This window comes from Trachurus trachurus, assembly GCF_905171665.1.
Source record: "Trachurus trachurus genome assembly, chromosome: 1".
In the NCBI taxonomy this organism is placed as follows: domain Eukaryota; kingdom Metazoa; phylum Chordata; class Actinopteri; order Carangiformes; family Carangidae; genus Trachurus; species Trachurus trachurus.
Window position 1 is genome coordinate 14751065 of NC_139891.1, and position 18740 is coordinate 14769804.

Consider the following 18740-nt stretch of genomic DNA (forward strand, 5'->3'; position numbering starts at 1 on the left):
AAGAGTTTATTATAGCTACAGATGTGCTTTGGCTCTGAAACAAAGACCAGATTCAGATCGGCTTTCACTGTTTTTCCCCTATTTTACTTTGAAGACATGCACTTTAGGCTATGAAATATTGCTCAATCCATATTATATGACCATAAAGCTGGGAATAGGGAAACTTATAGTATATTTCTGAATGAATTATTACAGCCTAGGAGCAGCAAAACCAAATGATTAACAGTCAAGATTTTTGGGGGTCTTTTAATGTCGTTATGCTTTCTGGCCACATCATTTACAGAGTCCTGTGATTGACTCATTGAAGCTGTCGGGAGTGAATTACGAACAGCCAAAGGGACAGGGAGCAATGCACTGCCATCAACTTGTGAAGAAATTAAGCACTCTCAAAATCGTGATTGTTCAAGTCCCCGTCAATAAGAATCAGAGTGATTTTTTTTTTAGTGTAGCCAATTAAATAAGCGACATTTTGTTGATTAAAACCAACTCTCTCTTTTCCTCCCCCCCCCCCCCCCCCACTTTTTTTGTTGATCCCATTTTTTTTTTCGTCAGGACTGTCCTCGCCTGGTTCACTTAAGAAGCCGGGGAAGTTTGATTTCAACGCCCTGACTTCCCAGACGAGGTCCCCCCGCATGGCGTTCACACACCACCCGCTGCCTGTGCTGGCAGGAGTGAGACCAGGTGAGAGCCCTGCCATGAACCCAACAACCCCTCCCCCCTCCCCCCCTGCCTTTTAGAATCTGAAAAAGAGAGAGAAGGAAAAGGGAGTGTCAAAATTGATCCTAGTGTGCCATATTTACAGCCCCAAAACTCCCGTGGAAACAAACAAAATCAATTCTGCAGCCGTGTGCCTGAAAATGAACATGTTAAACATACTTGCTGAGAAACAAAAACAAAAACTTTCCAATCCTACAGTTTCAACTGCTGAGAAGCAATATGCCTGCAGAGTTTCACCTGTTCAGTGTTACTGCTATCATCATGGCTTGGCATAAATTTCTCTCTCTCTCTCTTTCAGCATCTCTCCATCCATCCATTTTTACTGCCATCTTTTTGCCTGTTTGTTTTAATATTGTCATTGCATGGTACCATTGCTACATCCATACGTTTGTGACTGGTTTGCCTCACATCTTACTGCTTCATGCATTTGTTGTATTGTTCTTAGAGGTCACTTCTTTCATTTAAACTGGCAAAAGTGTTTATTCTGATATAATGAATTTGACTGGGAGTCAAGAGACCAGCGCATTTCAACGCTCGGTTTTTATCACTGGGTTTGTTGCTTTGCCACAGTGCCCCAGTCTGTCAGGTTATTAGCGAACCATAGTGTTTTTGTCTTTAACATTCAGACACACCACTTAAGTTGTATTTCTGCTCTTCAAAGTAAGTACCTGGACGGGTTTTCTTTAGTTTTTCTTGAGAATTTAGAGGGATTGCAGGTATGAGGAAGAAGGAAGAAGTAGCATGGATTGATATAGAGTTTTTAGTTGAACAGATGCACAATGTAGTGGATACATTTCTTAATTCAACCTTCAGTATTTCCAAGTTCTTGTTTCAACAGAACCACTAAGGACAAGTTGTCCTCATAAGAGCTTTTCAGTCCTATAGGATAACCGGTTTCTCCATCTCCCGTCAGAGAAATCCCAAAGTCTCCAGGATCTCAAGTTTGCCAACAAGTCCCTGTAGGCTGGTCTCACTTTTCAAAGGAATAAATAGTCCTCCTCTCTCTATCTCTCTCCCTCATTCCATTTGTCTCCCAAAGGGATGGTTTGGTCCACAGCCAAACCAGACCTACCATGTAAAGGTCATTTGGACTCATTGCCCTCCATGTTGAAACGTATTGAATTTTACTTGCAGAGCTCCCCACTGTATATTTAGAAAATATAGTCCAGGCCGGATCTTGCACCATTAAGCCGTGTTGTTTATCTGCACAGAGCAGTCCTATACCCCCTTGAGAAACCAAAGCACCAGATTGAATTATGCATTTGTGTTGATTTTTTAAAATGTGCTACTCTGCTTTGTGCGTGAGTTGAAGAGGTGTGAGGGACTAGCTCAGGTTTCTTTGTTCCCCAGCTAACTTCTCACTCTCTCCAAACTGTGTGTGTGGACTGTTGGCTGTGAGGTTTTCATGTAACAGAGAGGCTGTAATGAGACAGTGTTTAGAGATTGTGTACGGGTGCATTTTGCACGTACACACATACACATATACACACACACACACACACACACACACACACACACACACACACACACACACACATGCGTGCATGTGTAAATTTACACTCTTGTGGAGGACTCTCTGTGCTAAAATGGCTGCTGTCCAAATGGAATGTCCCTCGGAGGCCTTGGTTCTATAAAGAGACTGGAGGATGATGGGAGGAAGGAAGGAGTGAGGGATGAAAAGAGAAATGGGGGTAGACACAGAGAGGGGGAAGACGCAGCTAGCAGTTGTAGCTTGATTTGGATGGACTGAAACTGTTAGCTGTTGTTGTGTAGGTCTAGTGAGTGTTGGTGTTCATGGGTAAGGACTGGATGGTTTATGTCCTGCTTTTGGCTCAGGCTGTTGTGGAGAGCTGCCAGGTTGACTGTTGTCTGATTATACTTGTCTGGAGAGTCCGCCACTGTGGCGGCGATTATACACACACACACACACACACACACACACACACACACACACACACACACACACACACACACACACACACACACACACACACACACACACACACACACACACACACACACCAATATACCGTACATACAAAGGCACATGAAAGCTGCAAAAGACATAGCAACACGTACAAACAGACAAAGAACAAAATAACATGCACACCAAGTTGCAACACACAAAGTTCATTTACATAGACAAAAACCACAGACACACAAAGACGAGGACACTGATACAGGAAAACCCAAAAGTTAGAAGGAACAAGCACTTACACATTTGATGAGTATAGTATACACAAGAGATGGTAGGTGACAGACATAATCACAGATGCTTGTTTGCCAGGCTCCCCTCACCTAGCAGCTTGCCTCTTTAGTTTGGTGTGCCAAATTACCAAAGCCATAGAATCTCAGCAGACAAGACAGACAGTGGAGTAGTGTGTGTGTGTGTGTGTGTGTCTGCGTGTGTGCGCGTGTGTCTGTGTCTGTGTGTGGTTGGCTGGCTGGCTGGCTGAGTGACTAATGTCTCCGGGAGGCGTTTTGTGGTCGGTTGGGAGCGGAGAGGAGATTCTCTCTCAAGCTTCAAACTACTGGGCAGAACAGCACAGCAAGGATATGCTGCTGATTGATTACACATCACCGACAAGCGATAAAACAAAAGTGGAAAAATTCAGTGTGTGTGGCTCTGTCATAGCCCAGTGGTCTATGTGTGTGTGCGTTTGTGTCAGAGAGGGAAAGAAAGAGTAAAATGGACAAGAAGCAGAGTACAGAAAGACTGTAACACACTTTAGCTTGTAGGGGACTGTGAAAATGTGTGTATACGTGCATGTGTGTGTGTGTGTGGTGATGCCAAGCCAGAGGTACAGAGAAATCTAGTGGGCTGATTTATAAAATGAATGGGACCAGATGTTGCCCACTAGCTGGGGATAATGCCAGTCATTTGTAAGCAGAAACTGCTTCAGTCAGAGAATGTCACAGCTATTTTCTGTGTTATGACTATAATAGGCTGAAGCAGCAACCTGGTCTTAGATGCCAGCTGTGTTGGTGCTTAGTTAAATTATATGCATGTCTTATAAGCTCTCATAGGTGTGCATGTTAATGTACTGAATATCAAAGAGTATAGAGCATTGTGGATGCTTCGTGTGTGTGTTGTGTTTAAGTAGAATTAGAATACAATGATCTGAGTCTCAACGTATTTTTCACACTTTTTGGTCTTTCTTGTATCTTCTCCTTACGTCTGTCTTCCTCTTTTGTTTCCTGTCCCACTTTTCATTTCTCTCCTCAGGGAGTCCCCGTGCCTCAGCCTCAGCCCTGCACTTCCCCTCCTCCTCTATCATCCAGCAGTCCAGCCCGTACTTCACCCACCCCACCATACGCTACCATCACCACCAGGACCCGCTTAAGGAGTTTGTGCAGTTTGTGTGCACTGACGGCACAGGACAGCCCAGTGCACAGGTAAGTGAGCTGTGTGTCAAGCAAAGAAAGGTGATGTGACAGTGGAGTGGTTTGGGGACCAGCCTCACACAAAAGAAAAGTGGCCACTGATTAAAAGTCAGTTTTTTTTTTGATATAGAATGAAATAAACGTTAATAAAACAAACAACAACAAAAAAAAACAGCATCATTATTATATAGAGAATTGCTTCCACATTATTTCAAAACTTATTTGTTAGATAAACAGGTGCAACAAGGTCAACTGAGCCTACAACAGAGAATAAAGGCCTTTTTTATGAGGTGAAGCAACTTCACCAGGGAAGAAAATGGCTTTAGGGCAAATGCATCTAACAGGAGGAGGCAGCCAGATGTGCTGAAACAGAAGAAAGAGCTCAGCTGGAGAAAACTGGGGGGAAAGGAGCCAAACCACATTTGACTCATCATAGGTTCAACATATAATGTAATGCCTTCTCCCACAATAAGGTAAGGGAAGATCTTGGCTGTCAGTAGCATTCAGAACGAAAATATCAAAAAGCCCTTTTAGGCAGACAGGTCCTGGGCTGTAAGTGTGGCAACTGGAAGAGGATTCAACGTAGAGAAGAAAGGCTGGTACAGGGTTTTCAAGATGGATTCAGAATGGCAGCGTTTGGAAAGTTATGTATTCATAAAGGGAACCTGAAGCAGACATTCAAGACTCCTGGTGCAACAGAAATTTAATTGACCCATTTTTGGTGATGTTGTTTTACTGTCAACAATAATCTTCTCTCAAGTGGCACATGCACAAAGTATGGTAGAAGAACAAGTGATATATAATATAACATGTATAGGCAATAACCACAATTTGATTTGTTAAAACAAGAGGAAACCAGCTGCCCAAGCTAACGAGGCACAACGTGTTTCTGGGACAGAGTTGAGTGCCCGTTCAATAACCTCACACTCATCCTGAGAGCTAGAGTTTCCGAACATCAAAACAGAGGCACATCATACAGCTGGCTGTCAACTAGGCCTTATGGGGACATATCAGAAATAGTTTTGACACACATATCAATAAGGTGCAAGATGCTGGCAGTACTGTAAACCACTACTGTAAACTTGGCCTTCTGAGCAACTTTAAAACCACTTATCAAACCTTTTCATGTCTTATTATCCTTTGTTCTCCTTACTTCACCTACTAAAGATATTTTGTAAAAATCTGACATGGGCACACACTGCGCACTTGCACACACAGACACCTTTTCTCTCCCTTTTCTAAGCTCTTACATTGCACTAAAAAGCCTTCCCTTATGACAGCTCTATTTTGTGTTTCCCCTTATGTGTGACAGTGTTCATCACTCTTCCACCTCTTTTTTACCTCATTACTTTTGGCCAGACTGTCCGATGTGTGTGTGTGTGTGTGTGTGTGCGTTGCTTTAATCACATGAGATTACTGATCCCTCATGTCCCTCTGACCAAGTGGGTCTGTGTGTATCTTAGTTTGTCTTGGAGTACTTTAGACTGCGAGTGTGAGTGTGGATGCTGTCGTTGTCTGTCTGTATATAAGTGTTTCACATGGGACTGCACGTGTGACCTTATTCTGTGTGTGTATGTGTGTCTGACTCCCTGTAAACTGTAAATTCTCGGGGTGTGTGCTCACCCTGTCTGTATGGTCCGTCTGCAGCCTAATGGAGGTGGCCAGAGCAAAATGCCGGGCTCCTTCCTGCTGCCCCCGCCACCCCCGGTGGCGCGCCCTGTGCCCCTCCCCATGCCCGACTCTAAAACCATCAGCACGCCTACTGACGGCGGACTCAGCTCACCCGCATCTCCGTGTAAGTCACCCCCTACTCCCACTCCCCTCCACAAACCCCTATTATTGCCCCAGTCTCCCCACAGGCTTCTCACAGAGGCCAGTCCAAGCCAATTCTAGGCTCCCCTAGGTTGATGAGCTCTTAGCTGGCAGCTAATTTGTCCTCTATTCCAAGTAATACTATATCAAGTCTGTTGTCCTAGAACAGATGTAGTCATCATAGAAGTCCCTGTGTTTATGTACAGTGCAGCTTCACTGGGGCCTTTTTTTCTAATCTTGTAGTTCTTCTACTGACAAAGCACAGACCTGGGACTTCTGCAATGACTACTGCTGCAGTTCTTCATAGTTTAGTCGGCCATCTGCTCAGCCAAACACTCAGCAGCCCCAGGAGCTTCACTCCTATTTCATCCATCACCTTATGGACTGTACGCCACAGTACTGAACTGTACTGTACCAGTGACATCCAATTCTGACAAGGCAGAAGCCACGCCTTTGCCAAACCAGAGATCCTCTTTCAAGCTCTTCTATATCTCTTGCTCTCTCTTGCTCTGAACTCCAGTCTCCTTTTCTCTCTTCATGTCTTTGCAAGCCTTCTCAGCCTTTTCCCTCTTCTTTACTCAAATCTTTTTATTCTCTCTTTCTATCACTCTCTCTCTCTGGTGTTGGGTTTCCTGCTAGCACCACAAGAGGCAGTGTAGTCTCTCTCACTTCTTTTTGATGTGTTTTGTAGTTTGGGGGGAGCAGAGCAGAGCAGGGCCCTGTGCACGTTGCCTCTGTAGCTGCAAGCCTTTGATCAACGCAGACTTTGCATGTCTGTGACAGCGGCAATACAATCTACCCCCTTCTCTCATTTCTTTTTTGCTTTGTTCCTTTTCTTTATTTGATATATTCTCATATCCTCCTTTCTCATATCCTCCTTTCTTTTCCTTTATTTCTCTCTTTTTTTCTTTTTAAGGGAACAAAATTAGGGCAGTTGGCGTGGACTCCAAAAAAACATCATGCCCCACTTTACCCACCCAATCCCCTTGCCACTTTCACACAAATCTCACAACAATTAAAAATTGAGAACAACAAAAAACATGGAAATCACAGTATAACAAGAACAAACCCAGTCTCTCTAAACATGAATGACAAAGTCTAATCAAACCTGTCTAATTAGTGCTATACTGGGGGAGCGGGAGAGGAGTGTCATCAGGAAGCGGTGAGGCTTTGGTTGGTTCCACCCAGACAGGTGCAGTGCAAGAGTCGGGCCACGGGAGAGGCACACCAGAAGGGGGCACTGGACGGAGCAACCGGGGCATCTTCTCCTTTTGTTTTGGCTTTTTCTCCTCTTCCTGTCCTATCAACCTTTTTCCTCCCCTCCCCCTTCCAGCTCTCTCAATATAACGTGTCACTTCATTATTTATTTATATGAACATCTATATAAATAAATATCGTAATTTCCGTCTCTTTTCTCATTCCGGTGACTGTTATCACTGTATTTTTTTTCTTCCCCTCTCTAATTTTGTCTCTGATTTCAAGATATCGTAATTACAGTCATAATAAAAAACACAGACACACACACAACACAACACAACACAACACAACACAACACAGCACAGCACAACACAACACACAGCCATATGGTACACTCTCACCCTCACTCATGCATCAGTTTCCAGCCCTTTCACTGTCACCCCCACATCCCCATCCCCTCAACCTCACTCAAGTCATGCACAGCAAAAGTTCTACTCAGCCGCCATATTGGAGTCCAGTGAGCACAACTGCCCTAAATTTGATCCTGTGGCATCACCGAATGGTGTCACTTTGTAGGCAAGATGCTCCTCTTAGCCCATTAAATTTAAATGGAGCATTGGTTACCACTGGTGATGAATAGTGTTCCTCCATCGGTCACCCTTTTATTAAGTCCACAGTGAGTCCTCAGTGGTTTTCTATGATTACGATGGTTTATTCCTGAGGCCAGGGGTTGCTGAGGAGCGTCTGTGACTAACAGTGCAGCCATGTTTTGCGGGAAGTAGCTTCTTCATGTTAGCACTAATCATAACAGACTGCACATCCCTCTGTTAACCACAGTTTAAATGTTTCAGTGAAGGGATACAACAAAGAATCTGCCCGCAACATGAACAAATCACCCATGTGACTAATAGGGCATCAGTATCCCTGACCCTTACTGTCTTCTCCCAATAATTGATTTGACAGTGATGTGTAGCCCTGTAGAAAGTTAATATTATAGTGAATTATCTAGATTACAATGATGAGAGCATCAAACTCTACTATAAGCTCAGCGTGTATGTGTGTGTGTGTAAAAGCATGTACACACTTGTCTCTCTCTTTATAGCATACTCCACGCCAGGCTCCACAGCTCCCAACCGGTTTGTCGGCATCGGAACACGGGACAACTTTCTGAATATCCCCCAGCAGACTCAGGTACCCCTCCAACCTCCCTCATTTAATAGACATCCACCCATTCACCACCTCCTCCTCTGTTTTTATGTCTCCTCTTCCTTTTCCCTCATTACTCACTGTAAGGGTGACTGCTCAGTGCTGAACGTGGATGCGACTTCCCAGCACACTGTTAACGCAGGCGTCTTTTGGGTTTAAAGGGACAAGCATGTCATTTAGAGTGAAGGCCGTGATACAGAGGCAATGCTCAGACAATGGCTCCGGATTGGCAGCATGCTACAATCAGTGATTCAGCCCATGGCAACGGTGATGATCAACTGTATGAATATTTTACTACTCTAAAAGTTGAGATGACATGTGTAGCCAACCAGAGCTGTTACCTACATCAGTTTGCTAAATCGATACTGTAGACTCAGCAGGTCAAGTTTGCAGCAATTCCGTTGATAGTCAACCTCAGTAGCTATTGATGAAGATAAGGTGAAACTAAATCAGACCCATCTCCAAGAAAACTTGAGTTGCGACTGTGTTGCCACACATCAATTTCAAAAGACATTTTAAAGACTGTTCCTTCATGCTAAAAAAAACAACAACTGTGAAAAGTGGTGCCTGTTTGAGCTGATGCATTTGTCCACATGTTATACATTGAGGTAAAAAAAAGAAAATTCAGAAGGACATTATAATGGACTGGGGTATTAACATACATGTGTCGTTGATCATTTCTTTGCAAACTTGCCCACCTACATTGATACAAAGTGTTGCCCATGTATCAAGGCCTTTAGATTCAGTATTGGTTTACAGTTTCTGCACCACAGTAGTTTCCCTACAGTGAATGTAAGCAGTGCCAGTTAGTTTCAGCTCCAGCAGTGTTGATTTATCTCTGCTAGGCCCCACAGTGTGTATTAGTGCAGCGTGTGAGGCCAGTAGTGCACTACATTGTGGTTTCAGCTTTGGCTGCGCTCTGCCACTGGGCTGCAGTGTCTTGGGCCTCCTCCATCACCAACACAACTTTTCTCATTAGGGGCTAACCGCACCTGCCTGCAGCCAACTCGGCTCTCCTGTCCTCCCCACACATGGAAACAATCTGCATTCCTCCTCGGCACAGCTCTGCTCGCCTGCCCCCCCTCCTTTCCTTCCCTTCCCTTCCCTCATGCATCAGCGGCCCACCCTCTCTCCCTTTCTCTCCCTCTCTCCTCCTCCCGCTCCCTCTAGTATTTTCAAGCTCCCCACCTGCACCACTCTCCCACAGATGTAGCCCTAGCACCGAGGGGACATCCACACGCACACACACGCACACACAAACACACATTATACACTTCAACTCTGTGCCAAAACTCTTGCCCCTAATTTTTTTCTCCTAAACAACAACACAGCTTTTACAACAGCTTGCATCTGTTCCAAATGCTTATTATCTCCTTTCTATTGCTTATCAAACATTATTGAAAAATGTCCACTTTGAACATTTCTGCCGGGTTTACAGCGCGCATAGCGAGAATCTGGGCACTGGTATCAACTGCTACCAGTTAGCTGAGCCTAGTAGGTCAGTAACAGTCTCAGCCAGAGTGAGTAACAGAGGTCTCTGCCTATCCTGCTGTTCTCTGGCATATGGAGAGGTTCAGACGATGGCCTTGCCAGCCCGCCTCGCAGCCTGCTAGCCAACTAGCCAAGACAGAGGGAGAGAGTCTTCCCACTGCTGTCAGCGCAAGAGGCAGAGAAAAGCTGGACTGAGGAGCTCTCTGGTGGTGAAACCTCGGCCATGCAGCAGCGAGAGCGAGGGAGAGATAGAGGAGCATGTATGAAAAAAGTAAGAGGGACCCAGAGAAAGGGAGGGAAAAAAGAGTGAGGGAGTTAGTCGAAGCTCGGTGCACTCCACAGTCACGTCCCGGCTGTCTGGTTGCTGCGGGCAACCAGACATGATGTCATAGGCAGTTGAACTTGGACTTGAAGGGGGGTTAGAAAGAGAGGAGGGGGGGGGGGGTCACTTTCCACTGCCAAGGATTACATTGGGAGAGCTGGAGTAGGAGAGGGAGAGGAAAAGAGAAGCGGGTTAAGGGGAAGTTGGAGCCAGGAGGAGGAGGAGTTATCGTCAGACACGAAAGAATCATGGATAGGAAGGAGGGAGGCAGAGGTGGTGGAGGATAGACGGAGGTTGAGGGGGGTTAAAGCTTTCTGTCCGTTTGCTAGAATGGGGGCAACAACAGAGAGTTTGCTGTTAAAGATGGGGTGATTCGCTGCTCTCCCTGGGCCGAGGCCTGAGGAATGTCAGAGGCAGCCAGAACAGCTCAGCCTGTGCCAAAGCCTCCACTCTGCCCTCTTATCAAACCCAGAAACTGGATCCCTGGAGTAGCTGCCCTCAATAGCTTTACAGTGTAGCCTGAGACCACTCGGGCCCACAGAGCAGAGACATATTAGGAGGATCGCCTTACATGTAAACTGGTAGTGCATGACAAAGCAGTTACAGCATGGTGTTTGTTCACTGGAAAGCCATTCAGACGGATACAAAAAGTGCTGCCCTCATGCAGTTCGTAGCTCTGAAATAACACAAGTGTTTTTAATGAGAAAAAAGCCAGAGTCAGCCCTCCTAAAAACAGCAAGTGGTGAAGTTGAGGTAATAACTTTTTCGACACTATATGGGACAGCTGAGCTCAGCAAGTACAGGAGTGAGGGAGAAAAGGAGTAGTAGGTGGCCACCTAGTGGTTCAGAACTGGTCCTGCCTGTGGTCCCTTAAAATTAATTCATATCTACATGTGCCTCCTTGTTGCCTACCTCTTTGCTGTGTGCAAGAAGAGTTTTTATTTTAAGACACATAAAGAGAGGTAAAATTATCCAGTCATTTAATAAAAAGTTTAGTGTTTTTTTCTTGTGGAGGTCTGATCCCAATGTCAATTATTTGTTAATAATATAATAATATATAATAAGTTCCTGTTCTGTGGTCACATTCTACTTTTTCATACTCTGTTATGTGCTACCACTTCTGCCTCTTTCTTACATTACATAACAAAAACGTTGCACTGCAGTTTAAAGCTGATAAGAATCGAGACTTAGTCTAAATGTAAAACCTGCTGACGTTGTTTAGAGACTAATTTTCTTCTCTTTTCTTCTCCACAGTCCTGGTTCCTCTGACAAGGCCTCTCTGAATCAACAGCTAAAATTGTGTCATGAAAATTGGAAATTTGAAAAACAAACACATCACTGCTGATTAAGAACAGACTGCTGACACTAAAAAGGTCTTTCTCTCTCGCCAACACTATTCAAAGTACTACTACAGAACCCGAAAAAACCCACCTTGCCCCCAAGAGGACTCCCAATCCAACACAATTTGAACAGGAACGTTCATCCCCCTTTATCCAGGAGGCTTCAATGAGATTGAGTTGACAGACTCAGAATGCAAGGAGGAGGAAGAGGAAGATGAGGAACTGTCTCACACACCACGAAATGTCAGAAAGGAAACGCAATATGGTAACCTGACAAATGACCAATTATACATTTGTTGTTTCTTTTTTATTGTTTTTTTTTTTTTTTTTAATTTTGTTGTCTCCACAATGAAACTCCATGCATTGGCTGGGAGATCCAAAAAGAACACATAATGGTAAACAATGAAGTTGGATGTGCAAGTTGAAACGATTTCCACCCAAACTGCACGCCTCCATATCTATGTATTTTCCACCCACCTCTCCTCCAGGTCCATGGTTCCACCCAGCCCACACCCCCCCCCCCCCCCACACCCCCCCACCTCACCTCACCTCACCTCACCTCACCTAGCACTCAGTGCTACTCAGGGTCCAGACTGAGACATCACAGCCACACGCCTGTGTGTCGCCACACTCTGCCGCTTCATTCGCTCAGCCCTGAGCCTCTTTCATTTCTGATTGGCCAATCATGGTGACACCATCCAATGGTGTGACATTTATGCACTAAGTGGCTGGTCTTTGTTTACCTGTCAAAGAATCAGGGCGTCCTGCTGTGGGAGAAGTGATAGCCATGAGGCGAGTGCGAGCGAGTGAACACACAACAGACAGTCATAACACTAACTCTACATGTGCTCTTTCGTCCCCTCACCTATGCACTATTAATTTTTAATAAGGGATGAACAGTATTGCACATCGATGGTCAGATGAGCGATTAGAGAAGTGAATCGAGGCTGGCTGCCACTGCAGGAATGTGGCTGCGCTGACATTCAAGTCTAGGCCCTGAAACATGCAGCAGCGCACATATGCACATGCTCACACAAAAAACACACACACAATCACGCTTTGCATACAGCACACACAGACCATCCTCTCCAGAATAGTCTGTCACACAACCACTCACAATATCATCTTGTTATTATTCATAGGCAAGGAATTTAATTTACAGGAATGCATCAGCATCAGCTTCATATAATTAGTTTTCATTTTGTTTGTAGGTGTTTTTTTGCAATTCTTTTTTCTTTTTTTTTGCCGGATTTGGTTTTGGTTTTGTCTCACTTGGATTGTTTAACCTTCTCTTGCATGTCATAACATGTTTTTCTTTAGTTTGCAGTAACACGTTAAGAATCATGCTTGAATTTCAGCGAAACAGATTTTAAGGAAACAGTAAGAGCAGTTTCTCAAATCTCTCTCATGTATGGACAGCACAGTAATAACAACAGCTCATCACACACATCCCTTGCATTGCTTCACCCTGTATCCCCTAGTCCAGACACAGCAAAGCCCACAGGAATACACACACACACACACACACACACATACAAACACACATACAGTACACAGACACATAAAAAATATATGCTAACACCACCAACAACCTGACATAAACTAATAAAGGGAAGCCTTTATATTTGGTTCTCCAAACTGCCTTTGTTAATGGTTTTTCATTCACTTAAGATTTGTCTTTTTAATTTGAGCTATTTTTTCTATGTAAATGTTCACATTGAAATTGCTATTGGTATTATTTTCATCATGACACAATCCAACGAAAGCCGACCTCACAAAATAACTGGACTGCCCAGCTGTTGGTTCTATTTTGCAGGGATAGTAAACAGGGCTGAGACCTTGTTCTCAGCCTCTCTAGTAACATTAGCTCTATGTACTAAAACCATATATCAAGACTATAACAATATATGAAAGTGCCTCTGTATTCCCTTCATGCAATTAGTAATAAACTTGACTTCAGGTTCTCTTCCCACATATAAGCTAAAGCTACAGGGAATGGTAGCGTTGGTGCATGTGGAAACCATTGGCCTAGGACAGATCTTTATAGAGGACTGCAAACTTTTTTTGTAAAGACAGAGAGAGAGATCTTATACATATATATTTATGATATATGCTCCTTTTTAACTTTTACTACATGAGCTTGTTGGCAGTCTAGTTATTTTCTGAACTCTCACCCACCCCTGCCCCCCTCCCCCCCACAACCTTTTCAGTAACATCTCCTTACTGTTACCAGTACGAATCAAACGACACACGCCATCGCCATCTGCAGCGCAGCATTACAATACCTAGACGAACATGTCAAAAATCGACAGTAGGTTTGAAGAAAAAAAAAGTGTTTGTTTTTTGATGGAAAGTATTATTATTGAAAAATATGTGTCGATTGAGCCACGTGCAATGCATTGGGTAGATCATTGTGTTTGTCTGTTAGAGATTTTTAAGAAAGCTAAGAGAAAAGAGAAAAAAAATGTATTTGTTTCAAGTCCGTAAGCTCCGGGACTCTAAACTAGAGGGCCATGAAAAATCCTAGTCTTTGTAAGTTGGGGGTATTTGTTTTTATTTCCTTTTGTCTCTTTTTTAATGTTTTATGTATAATCATTTGTTTATAAAAATGTGGGAGGGCTGAAGGAAAAAAAAATCTACACAACTTCAGAAAAAAAATTCTCTATCAGATAAAAACTGGTGCTTTAACACTATAAAGTACATTCAGAACTATTATAAATGAATGGTAATGAACAAAAATAACAGACCATTTAGGAAACAGCATTATTCCTCTCTCTATTTGTATTCTTCTTCTATTTGTATCGAGTGGGGGGAGAGGTTCCTATTCCTTAAGGTTGTGGCACAAAAGGCATTTTGGTTCAACCTTTAGAAAAGATAAAACCTATACTGTCAAGCCTAAGAAACTCTTCAGATAACTTACCCATGCACTGCCTGAAACTCACCAGCAAAAACAGTAAAAAAAAAAAAAAAAAAAAAGAAAGAAAGAAGAAGAAAAAGAAAGAAAGAAAATCTCCTCCCAGTATTTTTCATTTTTATCACCCACATTGGCATAAATACATGACAAGTTCCTCCCCATGCTGTGGGATATGCATCACATCCAGGAATCTTTTTATTCCCATCATCATCTTGGTATGTCTCTGAATCTAGAGCTGGATGGGGCTCAGCAGGTTGTGTTGAGACACCTGAATTAAAGTGGAAAGAGTGTTTAAGTCAAGGGCCTCTTGTCTCCTCTGCAGAAAACAAAAACAACAGAAAAAGGGGCAAAACGCAGCTTCAAATCGGGCAAAAATAAAGAGGTCTGACCCATGTATGAAACAGGCAGCAAAGTGAGCCTCTCCCCTGTTCCACCCCCTCCTCTGTAAATGACTCTTATAGTGCTTGTGCTGTAGTGTATAGTTTCCCAGCAGTTAAAGGTTGTCCCTTAAAAGTGCCTTTTGTTCACAGACTCCATTTTGTAATCCAGATCGCCCTTTTTTTCGAAATGGCTTGAGGTAGCAGGTTGCCCCTGAGCGCTGCAGGGAGGGAAGAGAAAGGTTGTCACCCTCTCAGCGCTCAGGGACAACTTTTTTCTCCGGCTGGAAATGAATCCCCTCCATTGTACCTCCCCTATATCCTCTCTTCCTTTTCAAAAGCCGTATATATATATATATATATAGTACAAAAGGAAACTGGTGTGAATTAGTTCTTTACTTTTTATTGATAAATGATGACAAAAAATTTTTTTGAAAAGGCAAAAAAACTTGTTCTCGTACAGCTCTTGCTTTTTTTCTTCCCCTCTGTCTCCACTGTCTGTTTTCTCTTAGACACTGGAGTAGTCTGTAACTGTGTGTCCGTCACTCTCCGTCACTCTCTCTCTCTCTATCTCTCTCTCTCTCTCCTCTGCTCTCTCTCTCTTTCTCTCTCTCTCCTCTGCTCTCTCCGCTGTTGGGAGGGTGAAAAAAAAATATTGCCGAAAAACTTTTGTCTGAGCAGAATGCAGTTAGCTCACATGTTATTCTTGTCTGTATGCTTCACATTGTATTACCATACCCATCTTCTTCAGCTTCTCCATTCAACAGCTAATGTAAGTGAACAAATTACGCTGACGGGCTTTTGGGGGTGTCCTTGGGTGGGTTAGGAAGGGATGACAGGGGTTCAGGGGTTTGGGTTGAAAAGGTTTACAGAGAAGATTAATGGGGTCGAGAGGGCTGGATGAATTGCTTTGGGATGTTGGAACGGGGCTGCTTGGACTAGAATAAGAGTTTTGCTCTTTTGTTTTAGCTATTTATATTTTGGCTTTGTTTTATTCCCCACTTTTTGTTTCCTTTTAATTTGGATTTCTTTTAATATTTGCTATCAGGGTATGCTGTCGTTTAGGCTCTCTTTGAGGATGCCTTGGACTGTAAATGAAAGCTACAAGCACCTTATAACCGGACTTGTCCTGCATGAGGCTGAAAGAGGGGGTGTTGCATTTCCAGGACATATCCCACATCCATTCAAACCAATCTTTTAAAGTGAAGTATTATTGTTCACGGCGGGTTTCACACAGTAAAACCCTCAGCAGTATTAGCCATCTACAACACACCAAACAGATAGATGAAAAGGCCAGCATGAACCTGATCTCTCAGATTTTTGAGGATTCAGGGAAGTCCCTCCATTTTTCTCCTCTGACCACCTCATGCTGGACTGCTCCGTGTCTTTGTTCTGTTGTTTATTTTGTTCTTTATCTTCTTAAGCGTGTATGGTTATTGGTGTAATAGGCAGCACCCTAGGCCCCCTGACTCCCAGCTCTTCTACACCTCTGTCTACGCCCTCAGTGCAGCACCACTTCTTTGTGAGAACACCCCCAGAGCTCTAGGTGAAATGCATGTGTTAATTACAGTTTCTTTTCCATAAGAAGAAAAACACAGTTTGAGAAGAGCAGCACCTGATTGAATAAAAAAGGATGTTCTTGACTGTACCACCTTGCTGTGCCATGTCTTTTTTCATTTGACTAATGTTTAAATTTAAGAAAATCAATAGCCGCAAGCGGCAATTCACAGGTTCTAACCTTTTGTAGCGCAACACTGAGCAAAAACAACATGATTCTACCTTAAGACCCTCTCCCACTCAGCTCCATGTAATACACACCCATTATAAACTCAAGATTTATCCAAATCGGGTTTTCAGTTACACATTTATGGTGCCCTCTATGGATCAAGCTTTTGGTAGGCATATTCCTACTCGTGTTCTGAAGATACCAAGATTTATGATTATTGGACAAATGTTAATAATCTATGGTCAATATGCGCCAAGCCCCACCCTTTGCAAGAATATTTTGGTTGATGGCGGCCATGTTTTCTAACCAATCTTGCTTTATAATAGAATTGAGTATATTGGTCCCCCAAAGCTGTATACTAAATTTGGTGTCGATAGAATGAAAATCATAAAAGTTATATTCATTTGACTGTTTTTTAATATGCAAATTAGCAAAAAATACATGGCCTTTATGGACCAGGAGGCTTTTTTGTAGAGCACATTCAGCTGCACTTCTGTGTAAAATTTCAAGTCAGTAGGACTTATGGTGTGGCAGGGATAGCCTTTCAAAGTGTTCACTGTCAGGCCGAATGGGAACGTATTTTTTGTAAAGCATCTGGACAGTAGTTGTGTTCCAAGTTTCGTGTCTCTAGGTCGTTCTAGCTCGCTACAAATTAATGAAAAGGAATACAATGGCAGGTGATGATGAATAGGCCATGCCCACTTAATCAATCAACATGGCACTCAAGATATTGCTTAATACTTGACCCCAGACCATGCACACCAATTTTAGTTATATTCTGCCCAAAGGGCTTTCAGATATATGTTTGTGGTGCCCCCTTTGCATCAAGCTCAAAGGGAAGGGAGCTGCCAAGTTTTATGATGATTGGGCAAACGGTTAATGAGTTATGGCCAATATTTTCTAAACCCTGCCCATTGCGAGGATATTTTGGTCGATAGCGGTCATGTTTTTTGGCCGCACTGGCTTATTTATAATAGAAATATAGAATTGTATTCATTTTACTGCTTTTCACATGATGCAAATCAGCAAAAAATCAATCATGGCGGACTTTTATGGTCGAAGAGGCTCTTTTGTACAGCACGTGTGGACCTGGACTTGTGTGTCAAATTTCAAGTCAATCCTTGAGTGTCTTGACATTGTGAACCACCAGCATTTAGCTGAGGTCAAAATGTATATTTGTCCAGCCCCTTTGGTTTGTGACCATGTACTTAAATAAAATGACATTAGCCTCTACTGCACTTCTTAGCATGGATAAAGCCTGTTGGCACTGGCATAAGAATGTTAGACTTCACAGCCTCACCACCAAAGTATTTCTAGGTTTTCCTATGGCATGACTTTTTATTTTTTTGGGAAAAAAATATTTCACCCCATTTTTTGGGAGCTTGGAGGTCCCTGATAACATATCCATCATAAAATCTTTATTTTTGCCATTTTGTGTGTGTGTGTGTGTGTGAGTGTGCGCACATACGTGTGTGTGTACCTCTGTAGTGTGTGTCTGTGTGTACCTCTGTAGTGTGTGTGTATGTGTGAGAGTGTGCGCACATACGCGTGTGTGTGCACCTCTGTAGTGTGTGTGTGTACCTCTGTAGTGTGTGTGTGAGTGTGTACCTCTGTAGTTTGTGTGTGTGTGTGCCTCTGTAGTGTGTGTCTGTGTGTGTACTTCTGTGGTGTGTGTGCATATGTAGTGTTTGTGTATGTACCCATGTAGTATGTGTGTGTCTCTACCTTGGAAGTGTGTCAGTGTGTACCTCTGTTGTGTGTGTACCTCTGTTGTGTGTCAGTGTGTACCTCTGTTGTGTGTGTACCTCTGTTGTGTGTCAGTGTGTACCTCTGTTGTGTGTGCACCTCTGTAGTGTGTCAGCGTGTACCTCTGTTGTGTGTGCACCTCTGTAGTGTGTCAGTGTGTATTTCTGTTGTGTGTGCACATCTGTAGTGTGTCAGTGTGTACCTCTGTAGTGTGTGTACCTCTGCTGTGTGTGCACCTCTGTAGTGTGTCAGTGTGTACCTCTGTTGTGTGTGCACCTCTGTAGTGTGTGTGTCAGTGTGTACCTCTGTTGTGTGTGTACCTCTGTTGTGTGTGCACCTCTGTTGTGTGTGCACCTCTGCTGTGTGTGCACATCTGTAGTGTGTCAGTGTGTACCTCTGTTGTGTGTGCACATCTGTGTGTCAGTGTGTACCTCTGTTGTGTGTGCACATCTGTAGTGTGTCAGTGTGTACCTCTGTTGTGTGTGCACCTCTCTAGTGTGTCAGTGTG

At 43.4% G+C, this 18740-nt stretch overlaps 1 protein-coding gene across 8 annotated transcripts in view; it reads left to right on the plus strand.

The window, feature by feature from the left end:
- The window catches only part of nfixa (nuclear factor I/Xa), a gene marked incomplete at its 3' end in the record, with an annotated part of 112498 nt that extends 96090 nt beyond the window's left edge, over nt 1–16408 (plus strand). For 4 of the 8 annotated variants that reach the window (XM_083973486.1, XM_083973487.1, XM_083973488.1 and 1 more), the window contains 5 exons: nt 553–681; nt 3944–4113; nt 5749–5896; nt 8213–8301; nt 11384–16408. In XM_083973486.1, the coding sequence (XP_083829612.1) occupies nt 553–681; nt 3944–4113; nt 5749–5896; nt 8213–8301; nt 11384–11398 (551 nt within the window). The remainder of the gene's footprint in view (nt 1–552; nt 682–3943; nt 4114–5748; nt 5897–8212; nt 8302–11383) is intronic. The other 4 variants (XM_083973491.1, XM_083973492.1, XM_083973490.1 and 1 more) reach the window with 3 other exon arrangements.
- Between the last annotated feature and the right edge of the window lie 2332 nt (nt 16409–18740).